The 27690-nt window shown below is 38.5% G+C and overlaps 1 protein-coding gene and 1 pseudogene across 3 annotated transcripts; one reads left to right on the forward strand and one right to left on the reverse strand.

Annotated features, from left to right (window-relative positions):
• The first annotated feature begins 855 nt into the window (after positions 1-855).
• Positions 856-7509, forward strand: LOC308686641 (4-galactosyl-N-acetylglucosaminide 3-alpha-L-fucosyltransferase 9-like; annotated as a pseudogene). Its single transcript has 3 exons — positions 856-1166; positions 4235-4320; positions 6475-7509. The product of its transcript is annotated as a 4-galactosyl-N-acetylglucosaminide 3-alpha-L-fucosyltransferase 9-like (transcript).
• Positions 7510-9515: 2006 nt separating this feature from the next.
• Positions 9516-27684, reverse strand: LOC308686642 (protein NLRC3-like). Of its 2 annotated transcripts, XM_081395080.1 has the most exons (8): positions 25898-27684; positions 17764-17937; positions 16976-17149; positions 15324-15494; positions 14530-14703; positions 11911-12084; positions 10921-11094; positions 9516-10446 (listed from the first exon to the last, which is right to left on the reverse strand). In XM_081395080.1, the coding sequence occupies exons 1-8, from the start codon at positions 27283-27285 to the stop codon at positions 10434-10436; spliced, it is 2442 nt and encodes an 813-aa protein (XP_081251206.1). In that variant the 5' UTR covers positions 27286-27684; the 3' UTR covers positions 9516-10433. The 2 variants fall into 2 exon arrangements, with proteins under 2 accessions (XP_081251206.1, XP_081251207.1); XM_081395081.1 differs by lacking the exon at positions 11911-12084 and having other exon boundaries at positions 9535-10446; positions 25898-27300.
• Between the last annotated feature and the right edge of the window lie 6 nt (positions 27685-27690).

The raw sequence follows: 27690 nt of genomic DNA on the forward strand, positions 1-27690 counted from the left end.
AACAATCGTGTCCGATTGAAGAGATGAGTCCGAGCGGCGTCAATAGCAGAGGAGAAAGACCGCGAAATTTAAAAATACGACTATTTTTTTACACACCGGATGAAGCAGCAGAGATGCGCCACAGTTTTCAAGTGTAAGAATTCAAATGTTTAACACTAATTAAAGTTATATTTTATTGTCTCGTAATATTAATGGGTTTATGTTGTGCCAAAAAAGTACCGTGTTTATCTTGTAGGGTAAATAAAAAGGCTCTAGTACAGTGTCATGCAAGTGTCTTTTTTTATGTATTTCTTTTATTGTTACTGTCTTATAATAATAATCATAATAATAATAACTTTATTCTTATATAGCGCCTTTAAAGCAGCTGCTCAAGGCGCTGTACATACTAGAACAAGCAAATTTAAAATACAACTGTGGCAAGCACGACGAGGTCGAGGGCCGTGGGAGGACGGCGCGATTGATAATGAGCGACACGTGCGCGACGCACCGGTCTCGCATCTCTCACGGAGGAGCGGAAGCATAAAGGAGGAGCGACGACAGTGAAGAGCGAGAGAGGACAGGCCTGCATTTTATTTGATGTGTTGTTTATGTTTTGTGTTGCCAGCAGTCGTCCGTGAGGGGCTGCTGGCTTTTACTTTCATTTTTGTATCTGTTTATTTATTTATTAAAATGTTGAATGTTCGCCGGTTCCCGCCTCCTTCTTCCCATAACATCTGAACCCCGTTACATTGGTGCCGAAACCCGGGAAGAAGGAGTGACACGCTGTCGGAGAGCCCTCGCTGCTGGGGGGGATCGCGGTGCTGAGGAGGTCGGGCAGCACGAGGGAGCGACGGCCGCCCATTGCTGCCCGAGGCGATGGTGCTGGAGCGATGGAAGATCTGGTGGGACGAAGAGCTCGACACCGTGCTCCTGGATCGAGGAGGGGTGGCGGCCGTCCAAGAGGGAGCGGAGGAGTCGCTCCCGTTCGCCGTTGGCCGGAGCCTGTTGCCGTCGGCCATGATGGGGGCGGAGCAGGGAACGGGAAACTCGCTGCCGGCTGCCCTCGACAGGAGTAGTCACCGCCGCCCGCCAGGAGGCGGAAGAGCGTTGAGCCGTCCCCCAACGAATGTCCAGTACCATCGCATGGCACCGCGAGTGACTCTCAGCCGGTTGAGGACCGAGCGGCAGTGTGTCCGGGAACCGGATCAATATATATATATTTTTTTTTTCTCCTCTCTCCCCTCTCTCGTCTCTGTCGCTCCTCGTGCTTCCGTTTCCTTTCTCTCGTACCTCGTCTATCCATACCCCCAAGCCCAGGTACAGCAGCCGCCGTTATCGGCCCCCCCTGGGGGGGGGGTGGAGTAGGCGCAGTCGCGTGGGTGCCCCCCGGCCTGCGAGGGGCGATGGGGGTATGTGGCGAGCACGACGAGGTCGAGGGCCGTGGGAGGACGGCGCGAGGCCGGTGGCGCGATTGATAATGAGCGACATGTGCGCGACGCACCGGTCTCGCATCTCTCACGGAGGAGCGGAAGCATAAAGGAGGAGCGACGACAGTGAAGAGCGAGAGAGGACAGGCCTGCATTTTATTTGATGTGTTGTTTATGTTTTGTGGTGCCAGCAGTCGTCCGTGACGGGCTGCTGGCTTTTACTTTCATTTTTGTATCTGTTTATTTATTTATTAAAATGTTGAATGTTCGCCGGTTCCCGCCTCCTTCTTCCCATAACATCTGAACCCCGTTACAACAACACTACAATAAAATACAATACAACAATAAAACAAGATACAAAAAATAAAATAAAAAATCAAGTAAAAGCTAACCTAAAAAAATGAGCTTTTAAAAGAGATTTGAAATTACTTAGAGACTGTGCATCTCTGATATTTGGAGGAAGAGCATTCCAAAGCCTAGGAGCATAGGATGAGAAAGCCCTGTCCCCCACAGTACGCAATCGAGTCTGTGGGACTGCCAATAGACCAGCTCGTGAAGAGCGTAAATGACGCTTGGGTGTGTATTAAGTTAAAAGCGCAGACAGATATTGAGGTGCCAAACCATGCAGTGCCTTATATGTGAGCATAAGGATTTTAAAATCAACTCGGACACTGACCGGGAGCCAGTGCAAAGACTTTAAAATCGGTGTAATATGCTCATTTCTCCTGATTCCAGTCAAAATCCTAGCAGCAGAATTCTGTACACATTGTAATTTGTTAAGTGTGGTTTTAGGAACCCCAGCAAGAAGTGCATTACAATAGTCAATGCGGGAAAAAACAAAGGTATTAATAAGCCTTTCAGTCACCGAGAGGGATAACATAGAGTGGAGTCTAGCAATGTTTCTGAGATGAAAAAAAGAGTTCTTAACAATGTACCGCACATGAGAGTCAAAGGACAGACTAGAATCAAATATAACTCCCAAGTTTTTTAATTTAGTCCGTGCCTCCAAATCAGAGCCATCTATGTTTAAAATTAGTGAAACAGCCTTACGAAGCTGATGAGTGGTGCCAATAAGCAAAACCTCAGTCTTATCACTATTGAGACACAAGAAATTTTGGGACATCCATGTTTTTATCTCAGAAATATAATGTGTTAAAAAAGGAACATCCAGATTTTGACCAGGTTTAGAGTGAATATAAATCTGAGTGTCATCTGCATAAAAGTGATAATTAAGCCCAAGTGATCTTAGTAGCAGTCCAAGTGGAAATATATACATGCTAAAAAGTAACGGGCCTAGAATTGAACCTTGAGGAACACCCGTACAGACAGAGCCGATCTCAGACCGAAAACCACTCATACAGACAAACTGTTTACGATCAGAGAGGTAAGATCTAAACCAGGTTAAGACAATCTCAGAAACACCAAAGACAGTCTCCAGATGGTTGAGTAAAAGATTGTGATTGACAGTATCAAAAGAGTCTTAGATTTATACCTTACTATAAACTCTTATGAAAATAAACACCTTTTACTACACTAACCATAGTTTAACCACACTGACTTATTTGTAGTAATACTGTGGCTGTACAAATGTTAACTTTATCAGTCCAACCAAAGAAATATGGTTACTACACTTTTACTATAGTAAAAGCATGGTTCATTTTCATCTGGGTATTTTTGAGTATTATACATAAGTATAAAATATGTTAAACAATAGTTATACTATAAACGTTAAATATTTTAACTCAGAAAATAAGTTGCTTTCGTTACACACATTGCACATGAACTTCAGAACCAGAGAACCAGCCGCCTCACAAACGACCTGCGTTTGGTTGATCTACGACGACGCCCTGCTTCACGCCTCAGTTTGGTAGAACACATTGTAAATGTATTGTGGAAAAAACGATGAGGAAAAAAAGATGGGAATAGTAAATAAAATTATATTGGACATATAATAATGAATTGAATGTACAATGTTTTGTTAACAGTCGCGGTGTGCGTAACTAGGCAACCACGTTCTCGTTCACGCTGCATGACGTCATCGAAGTATGTCCCAGAACGTGCGTACTCTTTTGCTACACACTCAAAAGTATGTACTTTTTCCTCACAAAAAAAGTACATACTTTTAGGTCGTAGTACAAGTAGGCAAATTGGGACTCAGCCACTGTGTTTGTCTCCTATATGATATATTTAACTGAAATTTCTTATCCAGACAACCAATGATTTATAAAGGAAAATCATGAAAATTTACAGGGGTGCCCAAACTTTTCCATACCACTGTATATTCTCCCGTTCAGTTCTGTCCTTGGTCGGTTATTGTTCATGTCTATGTTAAAACACGCTGTTGTGTCCTGTTCTCCTGCTTGTGTACATTATCTTTGTTTAATCTCTTATTAATAATGGATAGTCTGAGTACAGTGAGTTACTATCAGGATGAGTCTGTCTAGACAGAAATGTTGTACCTCGTTTGAGTTGATTTTTGTCTTCTCTTAAATGTCATGTTGTCCATAGACCGGTCGCTCCTCATGGACACACAGCTGGACTCTGGTGCCTGTGATCTCTGCTGGGGGAATCCACTTCAACAGAATACAGACAAGAATATATACAGTTCATTTTACATGGATAGATTGGTCTCTATATGAGGTTTATCTACATTTATCCATCCATCTGTCTATTCAGGTCTTGCAGTCTCTACTAATGAGCTGATGAGCTGAAACAGGTGTTTAATATGAGGGAGACATAAGAAAATGTGTCGTGGTTGTGTTAGGGGCTCCAGAGAAGATCTGGGAAGAGCTGATCTAGTCTCTCTAGATAAAAATGTTGTACCTCAGACCAGTTGATGTGTGTTTTCCTTTAAATGCTATTGGAGGCTCCATCATAGACGCGTCACTCTTCATGGACACACAGCCGGACTCCGGTGAGTTTGATCTGTCACCCTTAAACTGACTTTAATAGAATAGAGACAAGAATCAACTTGGCTGATTTAACATGAAAATAAATCCCACATGAGCAGGTTGTCTATTAAGACAGTGTGTTGAAGAGTGATGAGACTGTCCAAGGATAATGTCATATATCATCTAGCTGTCTACTGTATCTGTGTGTCTTTGGACAGTGTTTAAAGACCCTGAGTGTCTCCAACTACTGTATATCCCGGCACCAGAATATGATAGAGACAACAGATCACTATACCAACCCTGGCAAACACACACAACACCCTGTTATGTGCAGAAAATGAGTCTTCTATAACATTAAGATCATATGAAGATTGAAGTACCTGAATCCTGGAGAAGAATCTCCATGTCTGAATGTGTGTGTGTCGTCCATGATTCATTCAGTCTTCATGGAGCTGCTCGAGTAAGAGATCAGAAACACTCATTCACACACACTCAAATACAATACATTTCATTTAACATTTTATTCAGTGTGTTTATGGAGACAAATCAGATTTCTGATTTCTAATCAATAATTATCAACATTTAATGTGATTTTATCAATCATGTTAATGAATGTTCAGAACTGGTATCACCTGAATCAGCAGATTCTCTTCTTCAGTCAGATCTGTAGCGTTTGCACCAGTATTTCATCTGTGTGTTTAAAAAAGAAATATCTCGGCTGAACAGACTGGGAAGTTTGTAACACTAGAGTTTAATGTTCTTCCACTGAAGCCTCAAATACTGTACAAATGGGACAGTTTACTGTAAGCCCACATTTAATACATCTGTGAATCTGACTAACATACACAAATATTTGTTCAAGATTTTTTCCAACTGTTTTCAAATAAAAGGTTTCCTATTTGTTTAGTTTTATTGAAATGTTTAAATAAACTGACATTACCTAAAGTGAGTTTGTAAAAACAGCAATAACATGCATATACAGTAACTAAATGAATAAATATGAAATGGGGTGAGTTTCTTAAATGTATATATTTAAGTTTATTTGATTAACAAAATAAAGACATGTCCAAAATTGAAATTGATGTCTGTGATTTTCAAAAACTATTATTTCGACCCACAGCGTCTGATGATCCTCTCTCGTGAGTGAAGGAATTTTAACAACTCGCACTCTTTATACTTCACAATGTCAAGCTCATATTTATTTACTCAGAAATTAGGTTAAAAAAAAAAAAAAAACTTTGAGACATAAACATTACCAACAGTAAAGTAAAAATGTACAACCTCCCTCATCCACCGTACTTATAATTGTTTAGTAATACAAATATGTAAATTACACGTCATTTGTCGGTTACCTTATTTTTTAGTTGTGGCTTGTAGAAAGTTGTGATGATTCATGAATCTGTAGCTACTAATAATTAATGTCATTTTTATATTTATTATTGACCTTTATGTCCAACCCCAACCCACAACATCGATAAGATTAAGAAATGAATGTTTCTTTAAGTTCTTCATGTTTATGTTTTTAAATATTTAAAGAAAGTCTTTCCTGGTTTGTGAAGTTAATGAGGAAGTAAAGCAGCTCACCTGACTAATGTTCACTCACCTGGATTACACTGCTGGGTTACTGGTTCTCCACATGTTCATGGTTTCTCATCAACTGTTTCCCCACAACGTCAATTCCTGTAGAGGCAACTAAAAATATTACTATTAAACACTTTGATGCTTGTTTTTTCTGAGGTAAAGAATCGTATTCCGTCCTGGTGTAAAATGGTGACCGGTAAAACTCTGAAAATACTTTCACTTCTGGAGGCAAAAGTCGCCAAACCAGTTTAAAGAGGAAAACCAGCAGATCGAGTTTATACTATAAACAGTTCAGAGAGAGAGAGAGTCCTGCGTTCAGTGTGTGATAGTGACGCTTGTTCTTACCGTTATAATGGAGTCTGGGTTTGGAGAAACACATGAGGAAATCAACAAACAAACTCTGAGTATATAGGACAGTGAAATACAGCTGAAAATCTAAATAATCATATTTTTCTCATTTATTTTGTCATGTATTTAATAATGTAGATCAGCTGAGAAAAATCAAAGCTATTTATTTGCTCTCAGTACATTAAACCTACATACATTTTGCTGCCGCTAGGGTGCGTCTAGATTTCTAGGCTAGTTAAACTGTCCAGCCGTTCCCAAACCTGATGTCTGCGGAAACATCTGCATCAATGCTCTTAAGACGCCAAATCAAACCCAAATAGTGAACAACACCTGTATGGTGAACTTCACCTCTCTCAGACACCAGTTAACACAAACAGAAGCGGCTTCATCGCAGGGAGGCGATCTAGACACCATTCTCCTGATCTGGATGTGGCCTTTTGGGCACCAGTTTGATTTAGGACTCTGTAGTTCAATGTACGACATCCACGGCTGCCACTTGACAGTCGACAAGAGTCAGTTTAACAAAGCACATGGTGTTTTATTTCATCACATAGACATCAATGGGGACTTATCCAACATGCCGAAACTGCCACGACCTCCATTCCAGAAATGGGTCTGGATGAACATGGAGTCTCCCAGTAACTCAGGACAGTGGTCAAATCTGAACAATCTGTTTAATCTGACCACGACTTACAGACAAGATTCAGACATCATGGTCCCTTAAGGGCGAATCTCAGAGAACACTGGTGGAAAGAACGTGGTGAAATCCAGCATAAGAATAAACTTGTTTGCTGGATTGTAAGTAACTGGAACTCAAACTTTAAGCGGTCAAAATACTATGAAGAGTTAAAGGCACACATTAGTATAGAAACCTACGGAAATCAATTCAACAGGCGCATTAGTGATCGAGATTATTCAGATGTGGTGTCCAGCTGTAAATTCTACCTGTCCTTTGAGAACTCCATCCATAAAGACTACATTACAGAAAAACTGTACAACACTGTTCCCGTGGTCCTCGGCCCACCCAGGAAGAACTATGAGGAATTCATACCAGGAAGTGCCTTTATCCATGTGGATGACTTCAACTCCCCCAAAGAGCTAGCTGAACATCTTAAACTTCTGGACCAAAATGATGATTTGTACAGGCAGTTCTTCACCTGGAGGGAACATTTTGTTGCAAGTGCATCTTTGGTCTTGAGCACGCCTGTCATGCTTGCGATCATATCAGAAGAAACAAGAACTATAGAGTAGTTAATGATCTTAACAGCTGGTACTGGGTTTGACAACTGATGTTAACAATAGACTTCAGTCATAGCAGATGCCTTTTTGTGTCAAGGACGAAAACGATGCTGTAAGGAATACACTGTAAAAAGTGCTTGTGATTGAGTTATTGTTCTGACAATAAATCCTTGATTTCTTGACCAGCATCATTCAGCAACACAAACGTTAGTTTGGCCGTCTTAGACTAATATAAGGTTTTGTACAAAGTGAACTCTGCAACCTGAAGAAGAGTAAAGAGTAAGGTAAAACCCTTTTTACAATGCAATTTGCCATTATAGTAGACTGATAAATGGTTTACACAAATTTGTTGTGGGTATACATGAAGGCCTACTGAATTATCTTTGTTGGTACTGTTATTAAAGTAAAGTTAGCTTTTTACATGGATTGCTGACTATTATTTGTGGTGCTACTGCTATTGAGATGAATGGAAATACGAATGCAAAAATGCATAGCTCTCTCTGAGTAGCATAAACTTCCTTGGGATGCGCAAATAAACAGCAATGTTCGTTAGCACCACAGAGTCAATGTGTTTCACTTTTTTCAGTGAATTAACTCATCGATGGCTTACTTACGGCTGACTAAGCAAATAAGTATAGATAGGCGAAAGTACTTGAAAACTTGATGATTGCATGCAAGTTAGTTAAATGTGTTAAGTTTGGGCTAATCTAATTGGTATTTCTTTATGTGGTACACAAACATTTATTTTATAAACCACATAAGACTAAAAATTTGTATAGTATGTCCAAAGAGTCGATGTCATTTAGAACATTGTCTTTTTTATATAGCTTGATAAAAGTCATGCTTATTTCACACAAAGATAGAAAAATTGGATCTGATATTCTTTCTTGAACATGAGACAAAATTTATTTAAACAAAGCATGACAAATCAACTGAATGCAGTTCAACTTGCTTATCACTTAAAAGACACTCATTTATCACCACCTACCATTATAAATATACAATCTGGAAAGATCACTGAATGAATGGATGACCGAATATTACTTTACCGATCTGAATAACTCTTTTCACAGATTACTCAGTTAATTCTGCTGTTCTACAAAGGTCTTTTTCCCAGGTGGGGGTGCACCATTCCTGGAGATACTGCAATACCAGGTCGATGCGTGGAGTAAAGTCCCTATTCCATCTCCCTGATCCACAAATCTATTTAATATATGGCCAACTCTCTGTAACCCCCTCCATCCCTCCTTGTCACCTCTTCCCCATAACACTCTCTGAAGACTTTGACCTCGGCCCATAATTTTCCCAGCAATCGTGAGAATAATCTCTCCGAACGGGGAATATGTTTCCTCAAGCACATTGTTCTCCATTTCCAAAGAACATGCTTTCCCTCTGAAATCCCAGAGACTCTACTAAACTTTTTAGCATCCATCTCGATTAGATTTTAGATTTTTGCCACAGGAGGCAACACATCAAATCTGGCTAAGCACTTGTCACTTGCTCATCCTGACTTGTTCAAAGAGTTCAGAGATCGACAGGTGAGTCCATCATTCAACTGATTTAATTTAGACAGCACTGATCAGCGCACGTACATAAGAGCTTATCAATTAAATATGATACGGTAAACACGAAAGCTCAAATGTGCTTGCATGACAGGCTAGAACCAGTGAAGTTTAGGTCTCATAATTCTGCACTTTCAAACAATCATATATTAATTGAATTTGAATGAATAAAGAGATTAGTGATATTAGTTTTAATATTAGTGATAGTAAAATGAATGGCATATCACTGCCTCTGTGGCGACCCCTAGAGGAAGCAGCCGAGAGAGAGGGTTAATATGAATGTTGGAATAACACTTTCATTACTCAACATTCATTAGGTAACCTGACCTAACAGTATTATATAATTTAATCAGTAATTTATATTTAAATATACTAATACATGTTTTATCATGTTAACATTACTTTATGCAAAAAAGTAACGTTAACATGTTAACTCATTTTAAAAAGCATAAAAGCTTTTTTTCTTAACAATAAGCTTTAGACTATTTATAATGTTTTAATTCAATTCAATTAAATTCAAATTTATTTGTATAGCGCTTTTCACAATACATATTGTTTCAAAGCAGCTTTACAGAAAGTGTATTTCAGAAATGTATATAGACTAAAAATACAGTTAGTTAATCATGTATAGATTTAGGGCATAACATATCGCCAGCGTTGAGTCGTCTCTTCACGGGCGTCGAGTTGTAGTAGAGCGTTTGCAGTGTAAATGTCACTTCTGTAGAAACAAAAGTCAAGTCACATTATTTATACAGCGCTTTTTACAATACAGATGTTTTCAAAGCAGCTTTACAGTGATAACAGGAAAATAATGCAACAGAGTTTGTTCCTGCTGAACAACAGATCTAGAAGAAAATACTGTCATAGTCCAGCTTAAGTAAGTTCAGTGTTGATTCATTTCTGTTGTAAAAAAGTTATTACTTTAGTTCATTTATCTATACAGCCGCTCTGGAGAAAACCATGATGTCATCGTCCAGCTCAGTTCAGTTCTCATATAATGGTGTCAATGCAGATCAATAATATTGTTGAATATTAAGTGTCTCCAACTAAGCAAGCCAGAGGCGACAGTGGCAGGAACTCAAACTCCATCAGTGACAGAATGGAGAAGAAAACCTTGGCAGAAACCAGACTCAGTCGCTCAGTTCTCCTCTGGCCAACGAGCGAACAGTGTATGATTATGATTCAGGCATTACAGGTCAGAGGTCAGATTGGATCTGAACATTTAGAATATTTATCCAGTTCCATCTTGTTTGACTTTGGATGAAGGATTGGATCATTCTGTAAGTCACACACACACACATGTGTGTGTGATGATCACTGTGGGTTTGTGTCTGTTGATTCTGTTGAATGTGATTGTGTCTGTAGAGGCTCTTTATTCTCCATCAGCTGATCCAGAGAAGGTCAGACTAATGTCTAAACCTGTAAGTAAAACACAGACAGTCAAATGTGTGCGACATTATTGCATTATCAACTTTAGAACAACTAAAAGAAACTACTTGGATGATTAAGTGAGAGATTATAATATAATACTGAGATACATGATTGTTAAAGCTGTTTTTAAACATTCAGATTTTGCTTCTAAGTCACCATGAATGATTACCCTTGACCCTTATCTATAACCCTGTATGACTGTCCTCTTTCTGTGTCACCGGGTCAGGTTTATTTATGATAAAGAAACTAGTGATACATATTTACCATTACCTTTTATTGCAATTGACATTGACAATGATAAAAGCAAAATATTGAATTGTTTGAAATAAAAAGAAACTTGAAGATATTTAATTGTTGCTATAAACTATTAAAGATAATTAAGAATTAAACTCTTATTAAACATGTTTATAGTGAGTAATTCACCATCACAATGAAAGAAAACTAGACTTTTATAAATCTTACCACAGTTTCTCCAGTTTACAGTGAGGATCCTGCAGTAGATAAGAAAGATGTTTGACTCCAGAATCTCCTACTTTATTCCATGACAGACTCAGTTCTCTCAGGTGTGAGGGGTTTGATCTCAGAGCTGAAGTCAGAGCAGCACAACCTTTATCTGTAACACCACAATCCCTCAACCTGTAAAGAACAATGATACTCTTCAGTCTCTCAGTTCAGGAAACACTGATATTGTAACGATAACCAGCTGGAGTGCCCTCGAGAGCCACCAGAGGGCGCTCCACAATAGACTATGATCACTTCCTCACAAACTACATTTCCCATAACTCACTGCCCGGACTCATCAGCACTCATCTCATTCACCTGTGTCTTATCACCTTGTTTCACTCACACCATAAATACCTGGTTTTCACATTCACTCAGTGCGAAGTCTTGTTTGTGTCACACTGCATTTCTGAGCGTTTAGCCTGTGTTTTGTTTATTTGGTTTTTGATCTTGGACTGTTTCTTCATTTGTATGATTGTTATCTGCCTGGCCTGACTTGGACTATTCTGACTTTTGATTATAGCTGCCTGCCCTGAATTCTGCCTGTTATCTGGATTACCCTTGCTGTTTGATCTACATTGTTCTGTCTGCCCTGTTTGACCCCACCTGTACGACCTTCCTTATTAAAAGCTGCATTTGGATCCTCTATTCTCGTGTCTTGGAGCAGTTTCGTGACAGATATAAATGATAAGATATTTATGAATCTCTCCATTCTCCTCAACAGATTTGTGTATGAAAGCAGTTGTCACCTCTTCACATCCAATCTTATAACTATCAAAAACATTCAAAAGTAAAATGAGCTCAGAAGCTTTGGAAAGAATCCACTGAAGATTAAACATCCTTTTCAGTTACTTGATGGTAAACTTTTTTTGTATATATTATTTTTGTATATCATTCATTATTCACCACAGGAGAGAAACAGACGACGTTGAGACTTTTATACAATCTTACCACAGTTTCTCCAGTTTACAGTGAGGATACTGCAGTAGATCTGAAAGCTGATTGACTCCAGAATCTCCAACTTTATTCCATGACAGACTCAGTTCTCTCAGGTGTGAGGGGTTTGATCTCAGAGCTGATCTCAGAGCAGCACAACCTTCATCTGTAACACCACACTTACTCAACCTGTAGAGAACAATAACACTATTCAGTCTCTCAGTTCAGGATCTACAGCTCAGATCAGCAGAACTTCACAATCAGACAATTAATCCACGGCACCATTAACAGGTCCAGTCTAAGGTTCAGACCCGCTTCTACAAACTGCTTGATTAGTTAGTTTCCATATCATAAAAATTACAAGAATATTCGATAACACTTTATTTAACAGTGTCCTTGTTACATCTGTTACATGAACTTACCGTAGTAATAACAGTAAATTATGCATAATTACATGCAACTAACCCTCAACCAAATCCTAATCCTACCCTAACCCTATAGTAAGTACATATAGTTGCTTAATATTACTCAGTACTTAAATATATAATTATGTCTCATCTTTACATCATCCAGTCATGTTTAATCTATCATTAATATTGTAAAATTATGTCAGACACATTGGAAAGAATCTAATGAAAATAAAATTCAACATTTCCATTAGTAATTTCACAGTAGATTTTTTTTTTTTTGTATGGCAATCATTATTTACCATTAAAATAGAGGACTATGTTGTAGGGATGGGCGATATCTTGTCGTTTGCGATATACCGTTGAAAATTCTCCCCACAATAAAAATGTGTCTCCTCGCGATAATAACGATAAGTCTAGTTGATGACGTAGTTTTGTGCGCGCCCGATTCACTGTTCACGTGCGGAGTGAAAACAAGCATGGCCGAAGGCGGACGTGTGGCTGAGGAGAAGCTTGTTGTTAAGCGAGGAGCTACCTCCACAATTTGGAACTGGTTTGGTTACAGAAAATCAGATGAGCAGCAAACTACCGTAATATGCAAAGTTTGCAGAAACTACAGAACAGCGCGAGCGGGAAGCGGCACACCTCACGCGAGCAGGGCTTATATGCTCCGAGAACGGACACTGCACTAGTGATATAAAACACACACACACACACAGGTCTGTTAACTTAAGCAATACTTTTAAAAAGGTAGTCTAATATTTTTCTGACTTACAAATTACTGACACAGTAAAGGGTAGATTTAAATAAATAAAAACGAAATTTAAATAAATAAAAAAGAAATTTAAATAAATAAAAAAAAAATGAAATTTAAACAAATAAAAAGAAATTTAAATAAAGAAAAAAAAAGAAATTTAAATAAAGAAAAAGGAAATTTAAATAAAGAAAAAAAAAAGGAAATTTAAATAAACAAAAATGGAATTAAACAAAACACAACACAACTTAAAGGGACACTAAGTGGGAATTTCTCCCATCTAGTGGTGAAACTGTATTTTGCATTCAAACGAATAGTGCTCTCCAGCGCCTCACTTTTCCAAATGTGCGTTGCATCTACGGTTGCCGTTATGCACCAAAAAGCTATGACAGGATGTCTTATAATAGCACTTCGAGTTTTCCTTCGGGTGAACAGGTTTGTTATTTAAAACAAACTGAAACTTGAATCAACGAAAAAAAGAATGTTACAGTATAAATTACTGACTGTGAAAAACATTAACTATGGTAGTTAGTAGTAATGCCGCCTTTATTCGTTATATTTTTGAAGTACGTGCATTGTTAGATATCATCATCATCCGTGCCTTCTCTAACATTCCTTTACTCAATAGCTGCTATTCATCAAAGAGCCTGTTTAACTTACTATGAATAGAATAGATAAATAGATATAACTATAAATGTTCTACTGTCTATATAATAAAGTTCACAACAAAGCAATGAAAAATAAGCCTGTAATTAAGACCGTAACATTGACTTACCTGTCGAGAAGAAAGCAGGCAACTTCAGCATCTCTTTTGAAAGCTTTCTCCTGCATTAGCAATCCCGACATTAACCCTTGTTTTTGTAATCTCCGCTCATGTTTCCTTTTACGGTCTATTTTGGACTTTTTCGATGACGAGGACTCATCCTGTGACTCATATGTATGTATGAATGAACGGTGTATAAATAACCGTGCAGTGCAGCCTTTTAAACTTGCCGGTGCAGTGACAAGCGCCTCTCTCTGCTCTGCTCCTCCGCTTCTGCTGGCTTCAGTCACGTGACGCTGGTTCTGAATGAAACGCATTGTGGAAACGCGTTGGCCTAGTACTTTTTGTCCCTCTCTGCTATTATAGTTTTTCAAGATGGCGGAACTACATGGAAGCCTCCGTGGACTTACCCGTCCCATGTATATAAAGATAATAAATTCTTCGTTTACGAGGATAAGTCAGATCATTGGCATAGGTATTTGTACACCATTGAGGGCATATTTATGAATAAAAATATTGATTTTAGATAATAAAATACCTAAAAAGCTACATATTGTCCCTTTAAACATAACATAATCTGATATTTTACAGAAGAAAGTAATTTATCGTCATGTGTATCGTTATCGCAATAAATACCTGAAATTATCGTGATACATTTTTTAGGCCATATCGCCCATCCCTACTATTGTTAAGACTTTTATAAATCTTACCTCAGTATCTCCAGTTTACAGTGAGGATCCTGCAGTAGATCAGAAAGCTGCTTGACTCCAGAATCTCCTACTTTATTCGATGACAGATCCAGTTCTCTCAGGTGTGAGGGGTTTGATCTCAGAGCTGAAGTCAGATCAGCACAACCTTCATCTGTAACACCACAATCACTCAACCTGTGGAGAACAATGACACTCTTCAGTCTCTCAGTTCAGGAAACACTGATATAAATGATAAGATATATATGCATTTCTCATTTCTCCTCAACAGATTTGTATATGAAAGCAGTTGTCACTTCTTCACATCATCCAATCATGCTTATAACTATTGTTGTGGAAAATATGCAATTGTCCTGTTACAAGTATGCCTTTTTGTAATCTAGTTAACCTGTAAATAATAAAACTATATTTAATTGAAACTAAGAAGCTCGCCTGCTAAAAGTCTTTGATTTCTAATAAACTGAACTGAACAGATCATGAAGAAGTCTTCTGACCTATACATTGTGAGTATGAAAATTCAGATGCTTATGATTTAGGACAGATTTGACGTACTTCACCTAACCTGAGAATAATCAACATAAGTTTAAAAGTGTCTTGAAATACGCACCAGAAAAAAACTCTCAAAAACTATCAAAAGTAAAATGACCTCAGAAGCTTTGGAAAGTATCCACTGAAGATTAAACATCCTTTTCAGTTACTTGATGGTAAACCTTTTTTGTATATATTATTGTTGTATATCATTCATTATTCACCACAGGAGAGAAACAGACGACATTGAGACTTTTATACAATCTTACCCCAGTTTCTCCAGTTTACAGTGAGGATCCTGCAGTAGATCAGAAAGCTGCTTGACTCCAGAATCTCCAACTTTATTCCATGACAGACTCAGTTCTCTCAGGTGTGAGGGGTTTGACAGAGCTGAAGTCAGAGCAGCACAACCTTCATCTGTAACACCACAATCCCTCAACCTGTAGAGAACAATGACACTCTTCAGTCTCTCAGTTCAGGATCTACAGCTCAGATCAGCAGAACTTCACAATCAGACAATTAATCCACGGCTCCATTAACAGGCCCAGTCTAAGGTTCAGACCCGCTTCTACAAACTGCTTGATTAGTTAGTTTCCATATCATAAAAATTACAAGAATATTCGATAACACTTTATTTAACAGTGTCCTTGTTACATCTGTTACATGAACTTACCATAGTAATAACAGTAAATTATGCATAATTACACGTAACTAACCCTCAACCAAATCCTAATCCTACCCTAACCCTATAGTAAGTGCATGTAGTTGCTTAATATTACTCAGTACTTAAATATATAATTGTCTCATCTTTACATCATCCAGTCATGTTTAATCTATCATTAATATTGTAAAATTATGTCAGACACATTGGAAAGAATCTAATGAAAATAAAATTCAACATTTCCATTAGTAATTTGACAGTAGATTTTTTTTTTGTATGGCAATCATTATTTACCATTAAAATAGAGGACTATGTTGTAGGGATGGGCGATATCTTGTCATTTGCGATATACCGTTGAAAATTCTCCCCACAATAAAAATGTGTCTCCTCGCGATAATAACGATAAGTCTAGTTGATGACGTAGTTTTGTGCGCGCCCGATTCACTGTTCACGTGCGGAGTGAAAACAAGCATGGCGGAAGGCGGACGTGTGGCTGAGGAGAAGCTTGTTGTTAAGCGAGGAGCTACCTCCACAATTTGGAACTGGTTTGGTTACAGAAAATCAGATGAGCAGCAAACTACCGTAATATGCAAAGTTTGCAGAAACTACAGAACAGCGCGAGCGGGAAGCGGCACACCTCACGCGAGCAGGGCTTATATGCTCCGAGAACGGACACTGCACTTGTGATATAAAACACACACACACACACACAGGTCTGTTAACTTAAGCAATACTTTTAAAAAGGTAGTCTAATATTTTTCTGACTAACAAATTACTGACACAGTAAAGGGTAGATTTAAATAAAAAAACGAAATTTAAATAAATAAAAACGAAATTTAAATAAATTAAAAAAACGAAATTTAAATAAAGAAAAAAAATTTAAATAAAGAAAAAAACGAAATTTAAATAAAGAAAAACGAAATTTAAAACGAAATTTAAATAAAGAAAAAAACGAAATTTAAATAAAGAAAAACTCAATATAAAGGGAAAAAAGAAATTAAAAAAAAGAAAATAAAGAACAATTAAAAATAAAGAAAAACGAAATTTAAATAAAGAAAAAAAAAGGAAATTTAAATAAACAAAAATGGAATTAAACAAAACACAACACAACTTAAACATAACATAATCTGATATTTTACAGAAGAAAGTAATTTATCGTCATGTGTATTGTCATCGCAATAAATACCTGAAATTATCGTGATAAATTTTTTAGGCCATATCGCCCATCCCTACTATTGTTAAGACTTTTATAAATCTTACCTCAGTATCTCCAGTTTACAGTGAGGATCCTGCAGTAGATCAGAAAGCTGCTTGACTCCTGAATCTCCTACTTTATTATATGACAGACTCAGTTCTCTAAGGTGTGAGGGGTTTGATCTCAGAGCTGAAGTCAGAGCAGCACAACCTTTATCTGTAACACCACAATCCCTCAACCTGTGGAGAACAATGACACTCTTCAGTCTCTCAGTTCAGGAAACACTGATATAAATGATAAGATATATATGCATTTCTCATTTCTCCTCAACAGATTTGTATATGAAAGCAGTTGTCACCTCTTCACATCATCCAATCATGCTTATAACTATTGTTGTGGAAAATATGCAATTATCCTGTTACAAGTATGCCTTTTTGTAATCTAGTTAACCTGTAAATAATAAAACTATATTTAATTGAAACTAAGAAGCTCGCCTGCTAAAAATCTTTGATTTCTAAAAAACTGAACAGATCATGAAGAAGTCTTCTGACCTATACATTGTGAGTATGAAAATTCAGATGCTTATGATTTAGGACAGATTTGACGTACTTCACCTAACCTGAGAATAATCAAAATAAGTTTAAAAGTGTCTTGAAATACGCACCATAAAACACTATCAAAAACTATCAAAAGTAAAATGAGCTCAGAAGCTTTGGAAATAATCTAATGAAGATTAAACATCCTTTTCAGTTACTTGATGGTAAACCTTTTTTGTATATATTATTGTTGTATATCATTCATTATTCACCACAGGAGAGAAACAGACGACGTTGAGACTTTTATAGAATCTTACCTCAGTATCTCCAGTTCACAGTGAGGATCCTTCAGTAGATCAGAGAGCTGCTTGACTCCAGAATCTCCTACTTTATTCCCTGTCAGACTCAGTTCTCTCAGGTGTGAGGGGTTTGATCTCAGAGCTGAAGTCAGAGCAGCACAACCTTCATCTGTAACACCACAATCACTCAACCTGTAAAGAACAATGACACTCTTCAGTCTCTCAGTTCAGAAAACACTGATATAATATAAATGATAAGATATATATGAATTTCTCCTCAACAGATTTGTATAAGAAAGCAGTTGTCACCTCTTCACATCATCCAATCATGCTTATAACTATTGTTGTGGAAAATATGCAATTGTCCTGTTACAAGTATGCCTTTTTGTAATCTAGTTAACCTGTAAATAATAAACCTATATTTAATTGAAACTAAGAAGCTCGCCTGCTAAAAGTCTTTGATTTCTAATAAACTGAACTGAACAGAACATGAAGAAGTCTTCTGACCTATAGATTGTGAGAATGAAAATTCAGATGCTTATGATTTAGGACAGATTTGACGTACTTTACCTAACCTGAGAATAATCAACATAAGGATAAAAGTGTCTTGAAATACGCACCATAAAACACTATCAAAAACTATCAAGAGTAAAATGACCTCAGAAGCTTTGGAAAGAATCTGATGAAGATTAAACATCCTTTTCAGTGACTTGATGGTAAACTTTTTTTTGTATATATCAGTGTTTTCCACAGGTTGAGAATGTGCTTGTGGTGGGCAGGGCAAATTGGCGCTTATTGAGCGGGTTCAGAATAAACTAGTCAAACAGAGGTTTATGAACTCTATTTATTACAGACAATACTCAATATCCTTAACAAATAATTTAGAAATAATGTAGAAATTCATATTATGCATAAATTCATAAAATTTTACTACAAGCTTGAACAAATATATCCATAATGAAAACTATTTACAAAGTTGACAGTTTCTGTCTGAGCAATTAATTTTTCTCTGCTTTGAAAACAACTTTCTAAGGCCTGCCTGTACGGATCGGCTTCAGGGGCAGGTGCGTTTACTAATGCTTAAGCGTGCAGCAAGGTGCTCTCCTTGAAGTTTATTATTCATTATTATTATTATGTCAGTTTTGATCTGAAATAGAAACAAACTTACATAACCATTTTGGAAGATAGCACAAGAGAAGATTAACCGACAATTTTCAAATTGTGCTTTCTTTGTCACACCTTTTTCAGAAAGGGACAATATTGTTTAGGGCTGGGAGAAAAAAAATCGATTCACCTAACGATTTCACCTTTAAACGATTTTAAAATCGATTTTTTTTTATTACAGAATCAATATTAATTCAAATTAAATTGCTTTATATTTGCCCTTGCTTGTAGATGAGGTTGACTGAAGTTAGCCACTTTCGTTTCAACAGAGGATGAAATGTGTCGTTATCTTTGAGTGTTGAGTGACGTAATATAAGTGGACGCGTGAAAGCGTATTGAGACTGAATGCATTGAAAAGCCCTCGCAAGACGCGCAGCGCTACTCATATGCTGAGAGAGAGATAAGACAGTAGAGCTGCACGATTCATCTTTAAAAGACTGTGATCTCGATTCAAACAACCATGCGATCTTCTTCCATTTCGTGTGTCTATTAAACCTTTGACAAAATCATATCGCAACATTCAGATCTGTGTTGCCGCTGACCGAGAGAGAGTCGTCATGAAACTGCAGTCTTTTCCTCAGAGTAGCCTATCATTATTTCTGTGATACAATAGTTCAAATGATCATAGAAGTACTGGGATAAAAGTTTAAAGTTCAAATATATGATAGCGATCAAAATAGAGTAAATCAGCTTTTGATTTGGCGCTTAAAACAACGCATTTATCGATTACATTGTTTCACCAGAAGGTGGCGACAAGTGATTGTTAAAAATGTATTTGTTATTGAATAATTTATTAAAGAGAATGTAGTACTGTATGTTTCTAAAATAAGTCAGAAAAAATATGATGAATTGTTTTTGTAAATATGTCTCATCTTATACATCATGTCTGTATAAGTGTATGATTTAACTTTCCCCCATGGTCTAGTGTTAAAAAAGAATCACAATACTTGTAGAATCGCAATTCTTAAAAATATCTCAATACATATCGTATCGGCACCCAAGTATGGTGATAATATCGACTCGGGAGATAGGTGTATCGTCCCAGGCCTAATATTTTTCCAGTGCACTTTCTACCTTCACAGATACCTTTAGAAAATAAATAATGCTTTAATTAAATAAAAATTTCAATAGAGAAATATGCAATGATGGAAACAACAAAGTGATGCTTTTAAATTTTAAATTAAAACCGCCAGTAGGTGGCAGTAAGTCACTGTCTTTATGAGTGAGTCATCGAGTCATTAATTCATACAGTAACAAAGCAAGTGACTGTAATTATGAATGAATCATTGAATCATTGATTCAAATCCGCAGATTCGTTCACCAACACTGCTGCGGATTTCGTAGCTATTATTTTGTTGCAAAAAATACTGACAATACTGTGTTTAAAATGAACATCACTTAATATTAATACCTTTCGTTTGTTGAACTGTTGTATAAAATCAATGTCTCATTTGCAATCGTGTGGATATTCGTAATGTGATCACAGGAACTTTGAAACTTTGAAGAGTTTGAATCTTAAATCGATCTCTATGCACAGTCTGTGTTTATATTTGTTCTTGCTAGTAAGTGCTAAATACCCACTTTTACAAAGGTACATGGTCGAGAACGGCAGTATAGCGCGATTTGGCAAGGCAACATAATCTGAACGCTCCTATCATACCATACACGCTGCTTGTGTGAATGCAAAAACAGTTTTCACCACAAAAGATGAGGTCATTTGATCGGATGTCATGTATTTACGGCATTTTACCTGCTAGAAATACATGCTCAGCTTAAATGTTATTTTAAGGTGGGGTAGAATTAACTGAACGGGTTAGTATTCGGAATACTCAGAATTCCATTTTACTTTAGAATATTGTCTTTGAACTTCCGTTTATGCGGTCGCTCTGTATATTTCAGTGGCATCGCTCTCAAGGAGTAATTAACTGGTGAAGTGGATTTATTTATTGTAAAGTTAACAAAAGTTATCAAGAGCGTTATAATGTTTAAATCAGATGTCTTAAAGGTCCCGTTGCATGCGATTCCATGTTTCAAACTTTAGTTAGTGTGTAATGTTGCTGTTAGAGCATAAATAATATCTGTAAAATTATAAAGCTCAAAGTTCAATGCCAAGCGAGATATTTTATTTAACAGAAGTTGACTACAAAAAACGGCTCGATTGGACTACACCCCTCTACATCCTGCATTAGTGACATCACCAGAACCGTTTCTTGACTAACCTCCGCCCACAGGAATGCTCCCTCAACTCTACTGGCTACTTGCGCACTTCTTATAACTTAGCCTACTGTGTTTACTCAGCTCTTACAGTGATTTTCTGAAGTAAAACTGACGCTTCATCTTTTGTGTGGTGTACAATAAACTTTATTAAACTCATCAGTACATGTTTGATCATCATTCAGACAGCAGACTTGTAGGCTATTAATAAATAATGGATACATAGCCTACAAGCAGATGACAAATAAGTTATAATAACCGTAATTAAACTACTAAACCATACCTGTTTCATCTCTATACAGCACTCTGACTCTGTAGGCATTATTGTCCGACTCGAAATGAACGCCGTTACAGAGAGTTTCTGATATTATCATCATTCCGTGAGAGGAATTTTTCCTGACAGACTGAGCACGAGCTCATGAAGCTCCGCCCCCTGTGTCGTCCAGCAGCACCTCATTTGCATTTAAAGGGGACACACTGAAACGGCTCGTTTTTCTGAGCCCCAAAAAATGTCAATTTAAACATGCTGTAAAAAATGATCTGTTGGGTATTTTGAGCTCAAACGTCACATACACACTCTGGGGACATCAGAGACTTATTTTACATCTTGTGAAAAGGGGCATAGAACGGGACCTTTAACAAATGTCAGTAGACCAGAAAGATTTTGAAACGAGCCGTTTATTCATAAATACGTTAGATTGCAGTCAGGGGCGGCTGGCCAATAGACCGAGCTAGGCCCCCAGGCTGATTGCTGATTTAAGATACAAATGTTTGACATAAACTAGCCAATCAGCGAGCTCAAATCTAGTCAGCTATGGCCGATTCTTGTAGTGCCCCGCAACCCATCTCTAATATGCAGGATAACAATAAAGGGAAGCAGTGTGTGCGAGGCTTCTCTCGGAGCTGGTACTCTAGAAAGGTCTGGCTAGCTGGATGCGGTCATGCTAATGCCTTATTGTGCTTTCCGTGATTAGTTTTTAAAACAACGGGACAGATCCAGCATGGACAGTTACCGGAGTGAGGGATATGCTGCTGTCTGAGAAAGTAACGAAACAGTTCGAGTTCGAGTTCAATTCCAAATGCAAATGGAAAGTTTGTGCAGTATGTTTGTTTTTGTGTAAGAATACGAATACCTCAACCTTTTAATATTGGCATCAAATAATTACTGACTTTTTCACAGAGCATTGGTATCCTGCAATGTGTGTTAAATTGTGTTTGGGTGGTTATTAATATTAATAATAATTTGTATTTGTATAGCGCCTTTCCAACACCCAAGGTCGCTTTACAAAGATAGTTGAGGTGACAGAAGGGAGTATGCGGACAAAATGCTGAATTTTGCCATTGATTTAATTCTACCCCACCTTAAAATAACATTTAAACTGAGTATGTATCTCTGTCAGGTAAAATGCCGTAAATGCATGACATCCAATTCAAATTACCTCATCTTTTGCAGTCAAAACTGACTGCATTCACACAAGCAGCGTGAATGACCAACTTCGTGAGTTCAGATTATGTTGCCTTGGCAAATCGCGCTATACTGCCGTTCTCGACCATGTACCTTTGTAAAAGTGGGGATTTAGCACTTACTAGCATGAAGAACAAATAAAGACACAGACTGTGCATAGAGATCGATTTAAGATTCAAACTCTCTTCGATCAAAAACCCTGTGTGAGTTCCTGTTTAATGTTAATCACATTATACGAATATCCACACGTCACGAATGCAAATGTGACATTGATTTTATACAACAGTTCAACAAACGAAAGGTGTTAATATTAAGTTGTGTTCATTTTAAACAGTTTTGTCAGTATTTTTTTTTTCAATCAAATAATAGCTTCAACGAAAGCCACAGCAGAACAGCAGCATTCATTCATAAATACAGCTATTTGCTTCGTTACTGAATGAATTAATGACTCGATGACTCACTCATAAAGACAGTGACTTACTGCCACCTACTGGCGGTTTTAATATAATATTTAAAAGCATCACTTCATTTTATCATTGTTTTATCATCATATTTGTTAAAGTAAAAAATGCACTGGAAAAATTGATTCAAGGGGGAAAATATTGTCTCTTACTGAAAAAGGTGTGACTGCAGAGAAGGGGATAGCCTACGTAGAAGGATGTTAAAAGCAATACACATACCAAGGGCAGAAAGTAATATACAGAGGTCACTTGCAAAGTTAGTTTAAAGATACAAACAAAGAACTTTAGTGACATGACAACTGAACGTTCGCAAAGACCCGCCCCCTTGAGTAGCATCTGTCTGCAAAATCGGAGGCTGCATTTTCAGGACCCCACTTTTAGGACAGCATTTCTAGGACCAAAGGTCAAATGTTTTCAGTTTTGTTTGAATTCGTTTATATCACATCTGTGACCCCCACTGGAGCTATCGCTGGGCTGCGGATCTGACATTGTACTGTTTGAATAGATTCTGCTGCACGCCGGAGTGTTTTTGTGTGTAACACAATGTAGCGTCAGGTTAGAAAGCGAATGCTGATTGGTCATTTACTGTGTCTGTCAGATGTCTGCTTCACTTCTGAGTGGCTTGTTTTACGGTGCTGGGCGGAGCAGAGCGAGTGTATTCAGTTCATTCACGCTCGCTCTGTTCGCGTCAGTGGAAAAAAGCGCTAATGCAGTCACAAACTGTTTTGAAATATATCGGCCAAACGGAAAGATTTATCGGCCGATGCGATATCTGAAAAATTCCAAATATTGGCCGATATATCGGTCGACCACTAGTACTAGGCTTAGGCCTAATTTATGTCTATTTATTTATTTATTTATGAAATTAACTTAAACATGTTTTATCCAAATTCTCAAGAATATACAATTTTAACATTAGTCGTTGTTAGGACATCTCTCCTCTAGATAACTTTCCTCTTCATGCTTCTCTCTCCTCCCCCTTTCCCCCCTTCATATGCACGTGCACTACAACATTTTACGCATTTCACACGGGTCATCCACTGAATTGGATTTCGAATTGGATTTTCCTGGGCCGCTCAGGTAAACCTTATGTATGGGAAACCCTGTATATTCTTTTTGTATATCACTCATTATTCACCACACAGGAGAGAAACAGACAACGTTGAGACTTAAATAATTAAATGAGAATTAAATCATGTTTAATTCAAATTCAGAGTACTTGTTTATTCTTACGGAGCCTGGTTGATTTAGTTTACCCCTACATGTTAATTAAACAGTCAAGGCTTCTGTAATTCATGTGTGAATCCTTATGACTCTCTATTACTCTTTATAGCTCTACATTGGTTCATGATTTGTTCATATCTTTGCTGATCATGAATTCATGTAGAAATAACTATTAATTCAGGGATTAGTACTTGATTATTCATAGTACTTCTCTTCTGCCTCTCAACGAAGGCGGTCGCATTTTCTTACCCTCCTCTCCCTTATCTCCCCTGCTTTGCTCCTCTCGTCTCGTCTAGTATACTGTCTGTACTTTGAGAGACTCTCTCCGCACTGCTCTCCTAACTAAGAAATTATGGATTTGATCAACTGGTCTCTCAACGCAATTGACACCATCTTCTCGACGAGAAGCTTGGGTTCGGGGGAACCTGACTGCCCTGCCGGAACATTCGCAGTTGGCTACACGATGGACGCGTGGGAGAGGTGGCGGGTCGTGTGTCTGGCGGCTCTTTCCGTGGAGGACGTTGAAGATATCTACCTATTCGGAACCATGATAACAGGTTTTCTGCTGATTGGATTAGGCATTGCCCTGGTTTATCGAGATATTAAGAAGACGGTGACAGCTGTTCAAAACCCCATAAGGCTGCCCGTTATGATTGAAGCAGTGGGCAGAGCTGTCAGCACTCAGACTGTGACTTTGGTGACTATGAACCAAAATATTGATAACATCTTGGAGAAGCTTACAGCTTTGCAAAGGCAAATGGATCGTGGAGACCCAAATGGACCAGGAGCTGTGTAAATTGGAATGCGGCTACTCGTACCAAGACCAAACAACCCCAATCTTATCTGCTTTCGGCCCCCATCAACGAGCAATGGCCTTGGCCGAGGCCGCTGCTGCAACAACAACTCCTCCAGAAGAGCACTGCTGTGAGACGCTCTTGTGTTCCTTCCCCCACTCCCCACTGACACCTGCTGATTGTTGACTCTGTCTGGGACCTGATCAAGGTTGACTCCATGGCAACTGCTGTGTATCGCTATGACATCCTGCGGACTGAGGCATCTAGATTAGGATGTCAGGCGTAGCGACTCTCCAGGCCTACACATACACGAACTCTTACATATACACAGATATGCAATCACCCTCCCCATCCCCCCATCCCTCGCCTTCGTCGCTTTGTACCCCCAGTCTGACAGGCGGGTCTGACCAGCGCCGTAATTTGGCTGCAGGACCGGATGGCTGCTTGCCAATGCTGGGTTACCTCCATTCCCCACTCCATTCCCAAATCCCCTCCCCTGTTGCAAGTCTTGTGTGTTCATGTACTGATTATGTGCTAATGTTGCTGAGGTGTTTTTTACTGTTCCCAAACTGTACTCCTTACAGGAGCATAGTCTGGGGGTTGCCTTTTTTCTCCTCACCTCTCCTAATGTTATGCTGTATTTTTCTCCTCAAACGAATTTCCCCATTGTGGGATTAATAAAGGTTTTCAATTAATGTTATTGTAAAGGGTTACCTAAGATGTATATGAATTTCTCATTTTACAGTATTGCTTTGGTACGAAAGCACATGCTAAACTCATAAATATGATCATGTTTTATCAGTGTAATGGTTGTTGTCAGAGTGACTTACTGAACTGATCTGGACTCTTTAACCACAGGCATCAGCTTCTGAAGAACTTCATCTGCTGTATTTTGTGCTCCAATAAATTGATTTAGCTCAAAAACCTCCATCTTCTGCTCTGATGTCAGCAACACATAAACCAGAGCTGACCACTGTGAAGAGGAGAGTTTGGTTCCTCCTATTCCTCCAGATGTCAGATAATCTTGGATCTCCTGCATCAGAGAATCATCACCCAGTTCATTCAGACAGTGGAACAGATTGATGGATCTCTCTGGAGAGCGATTCTTCCTGATCTTCTGTTTGATGTTCTGAACTGTTTCCTCTTTGTTGTAGGAGCAGCTTCCAGTCTGTGTCAGTAGTTCTCGTAAGAGAGTCTGATTGGACTCCAATGAGAGACCCAGAAGGAAACGCAGGAAAAGGTCCAGATGTCCATTCTTACTCTGTAAAGCCTCATCCACAGCTCTCTGATGCAGCTCAGATAATGAAGGATATTTCTTCTGGTTTAAAATTTTAGAAAATAAACTTTGTTTGGTGATTTGTCCAAACACATTTCTGTTCTTATATGTAAAGTGAATGTGTGCATATAGAGCTGCTAGATGTTCCTGGATGCTCAGATGAACAAAGCAGAAGACTTTCCCCCGATACAAGCCCAACTCCTCTCTGAAGATCTGAGTGCACAATCCTGAGTACACTGATGCTTCTGTCACATCAATGCCACACTCGCTCAGGTCTTCCTCATAGAAGATCAGGTTGCCTTTCACAAGCTGCTGGAAAGCCAGTTTCCCCAGTTTGAGAATCATGTCTTCATCTTTCACTCTCTTCTCATAGTCCTTCTCATGTTTGATGTTGGTCTGAATGATCAGGAAGTGTGTGTACATCTGAGTGAGAGTCTTGGGAATCTCTCCTCTCTCTGCTTCACTCAACATCTCCTCTAGAACAGTGGCTGAGATCCAGCAGAACACTGGGATGTGGCACATGATGTGGAGGCTCCTCGAGGACTTCAGGTGTGTGATGATTGTATTGGCCAGACTCTGATCACTGATTCTCTTCCTGAAGTATTCCTCCTTCTGTGGCTCATTGAAGCCTCGTACCTCTGTCACTCGATGGACACACTCAGAGGGGACGAGATCCGCTGCTGCTGGTCTGGAGGTGATCCAGATGAGAGACGAGGGAAGCAGATTCCCCTCAATGAGGTTCATCAGCAGCTCGTCCACTGAGGCTGATTCAGATATATTACACAGTTTCACTTTTCTCTTAAAGTTCAGTGACAGACGACACTCATCCAGACCATCAAAGATGAACAACACTTTATATTCACCACAGGATATTTCCATTTCTTTTGTTTCAGGGAAAAAGACATGAAGAAGATCTGAAAGACTGAGTGTTTTGTCCTTCATCAAGTTGATCTCTCTGAAAGGAAGTGGAAATATGAGCTGGACGTCCTGATTCTCTTTCCCTTCAGCCCAGTCCACAATGAACTTCTGCACAGAGACTGTTTTCCCAATGCCAGCGACTCCCTTTGTCAGCACAGTTCTGATGGGTTTGTCTTGTCCAGGTAAAGGTCTAAAGATGTCATTGCATTTGATCGGTGTGTCCTCTGTTGCTGCTCTCCTGGATTGTGTCTCAATCTGTCTCACCTCATGCTCATTATTGATCTCTCCACTTTCACTCTCTGTGATGTAGAGCTCTGTGTAGATCTCATTCAGGAGTGTTGGGTTTCCCTGCTTTGCTGTTCCTTCATACAGACACTGAAACTTCTTCAGCAGATCTGATTTGAATCTGCTTTGGACCAGTGAAAGACT

This window comes from Scardinius erythrophthalmus (genome assembly GCF_964197995.2).
Source record: "Scardinius erythrophthalmus genome assembly, contig: HAP1_SCAFFOLD_563, whole genome shotgun sequence".
Lineage (NCBI taxonomy): Eukaryota > Metazoa > Chordata > Actinopteri > Cypriniformes > Leuciscidae > Scardinius > Scardinius erythrophthalmus.

What these genes read in the sequence shown, in the direction of transcription:
- LOC308686642 (XM_081395080.1), bottom strand. Translation starts at nt 27,285, where the DNA reads ATGAAGGACAAAACACTCAGTCTTTCAGATCTTCTTCATGTCTTTTTC. An exon ending in TGTGAACTGGAGATACTGAG is followed by an intron (nt 17,150 to 17,763) that starts GTAAGATTCTAT and finishes TGTTCTCCACAG; the next exon opens with GTTGAGGGATTGTGGTGTTA. An exon ending in TGTAAACTGGAGATACTGAG is followed by an intron (nt 15,495 to 16,975) that starts GTAAGATTTATA and finishes TGTTCTCTACAG; the next exon opens with GTTGAGGGATTGTGGTGTTA.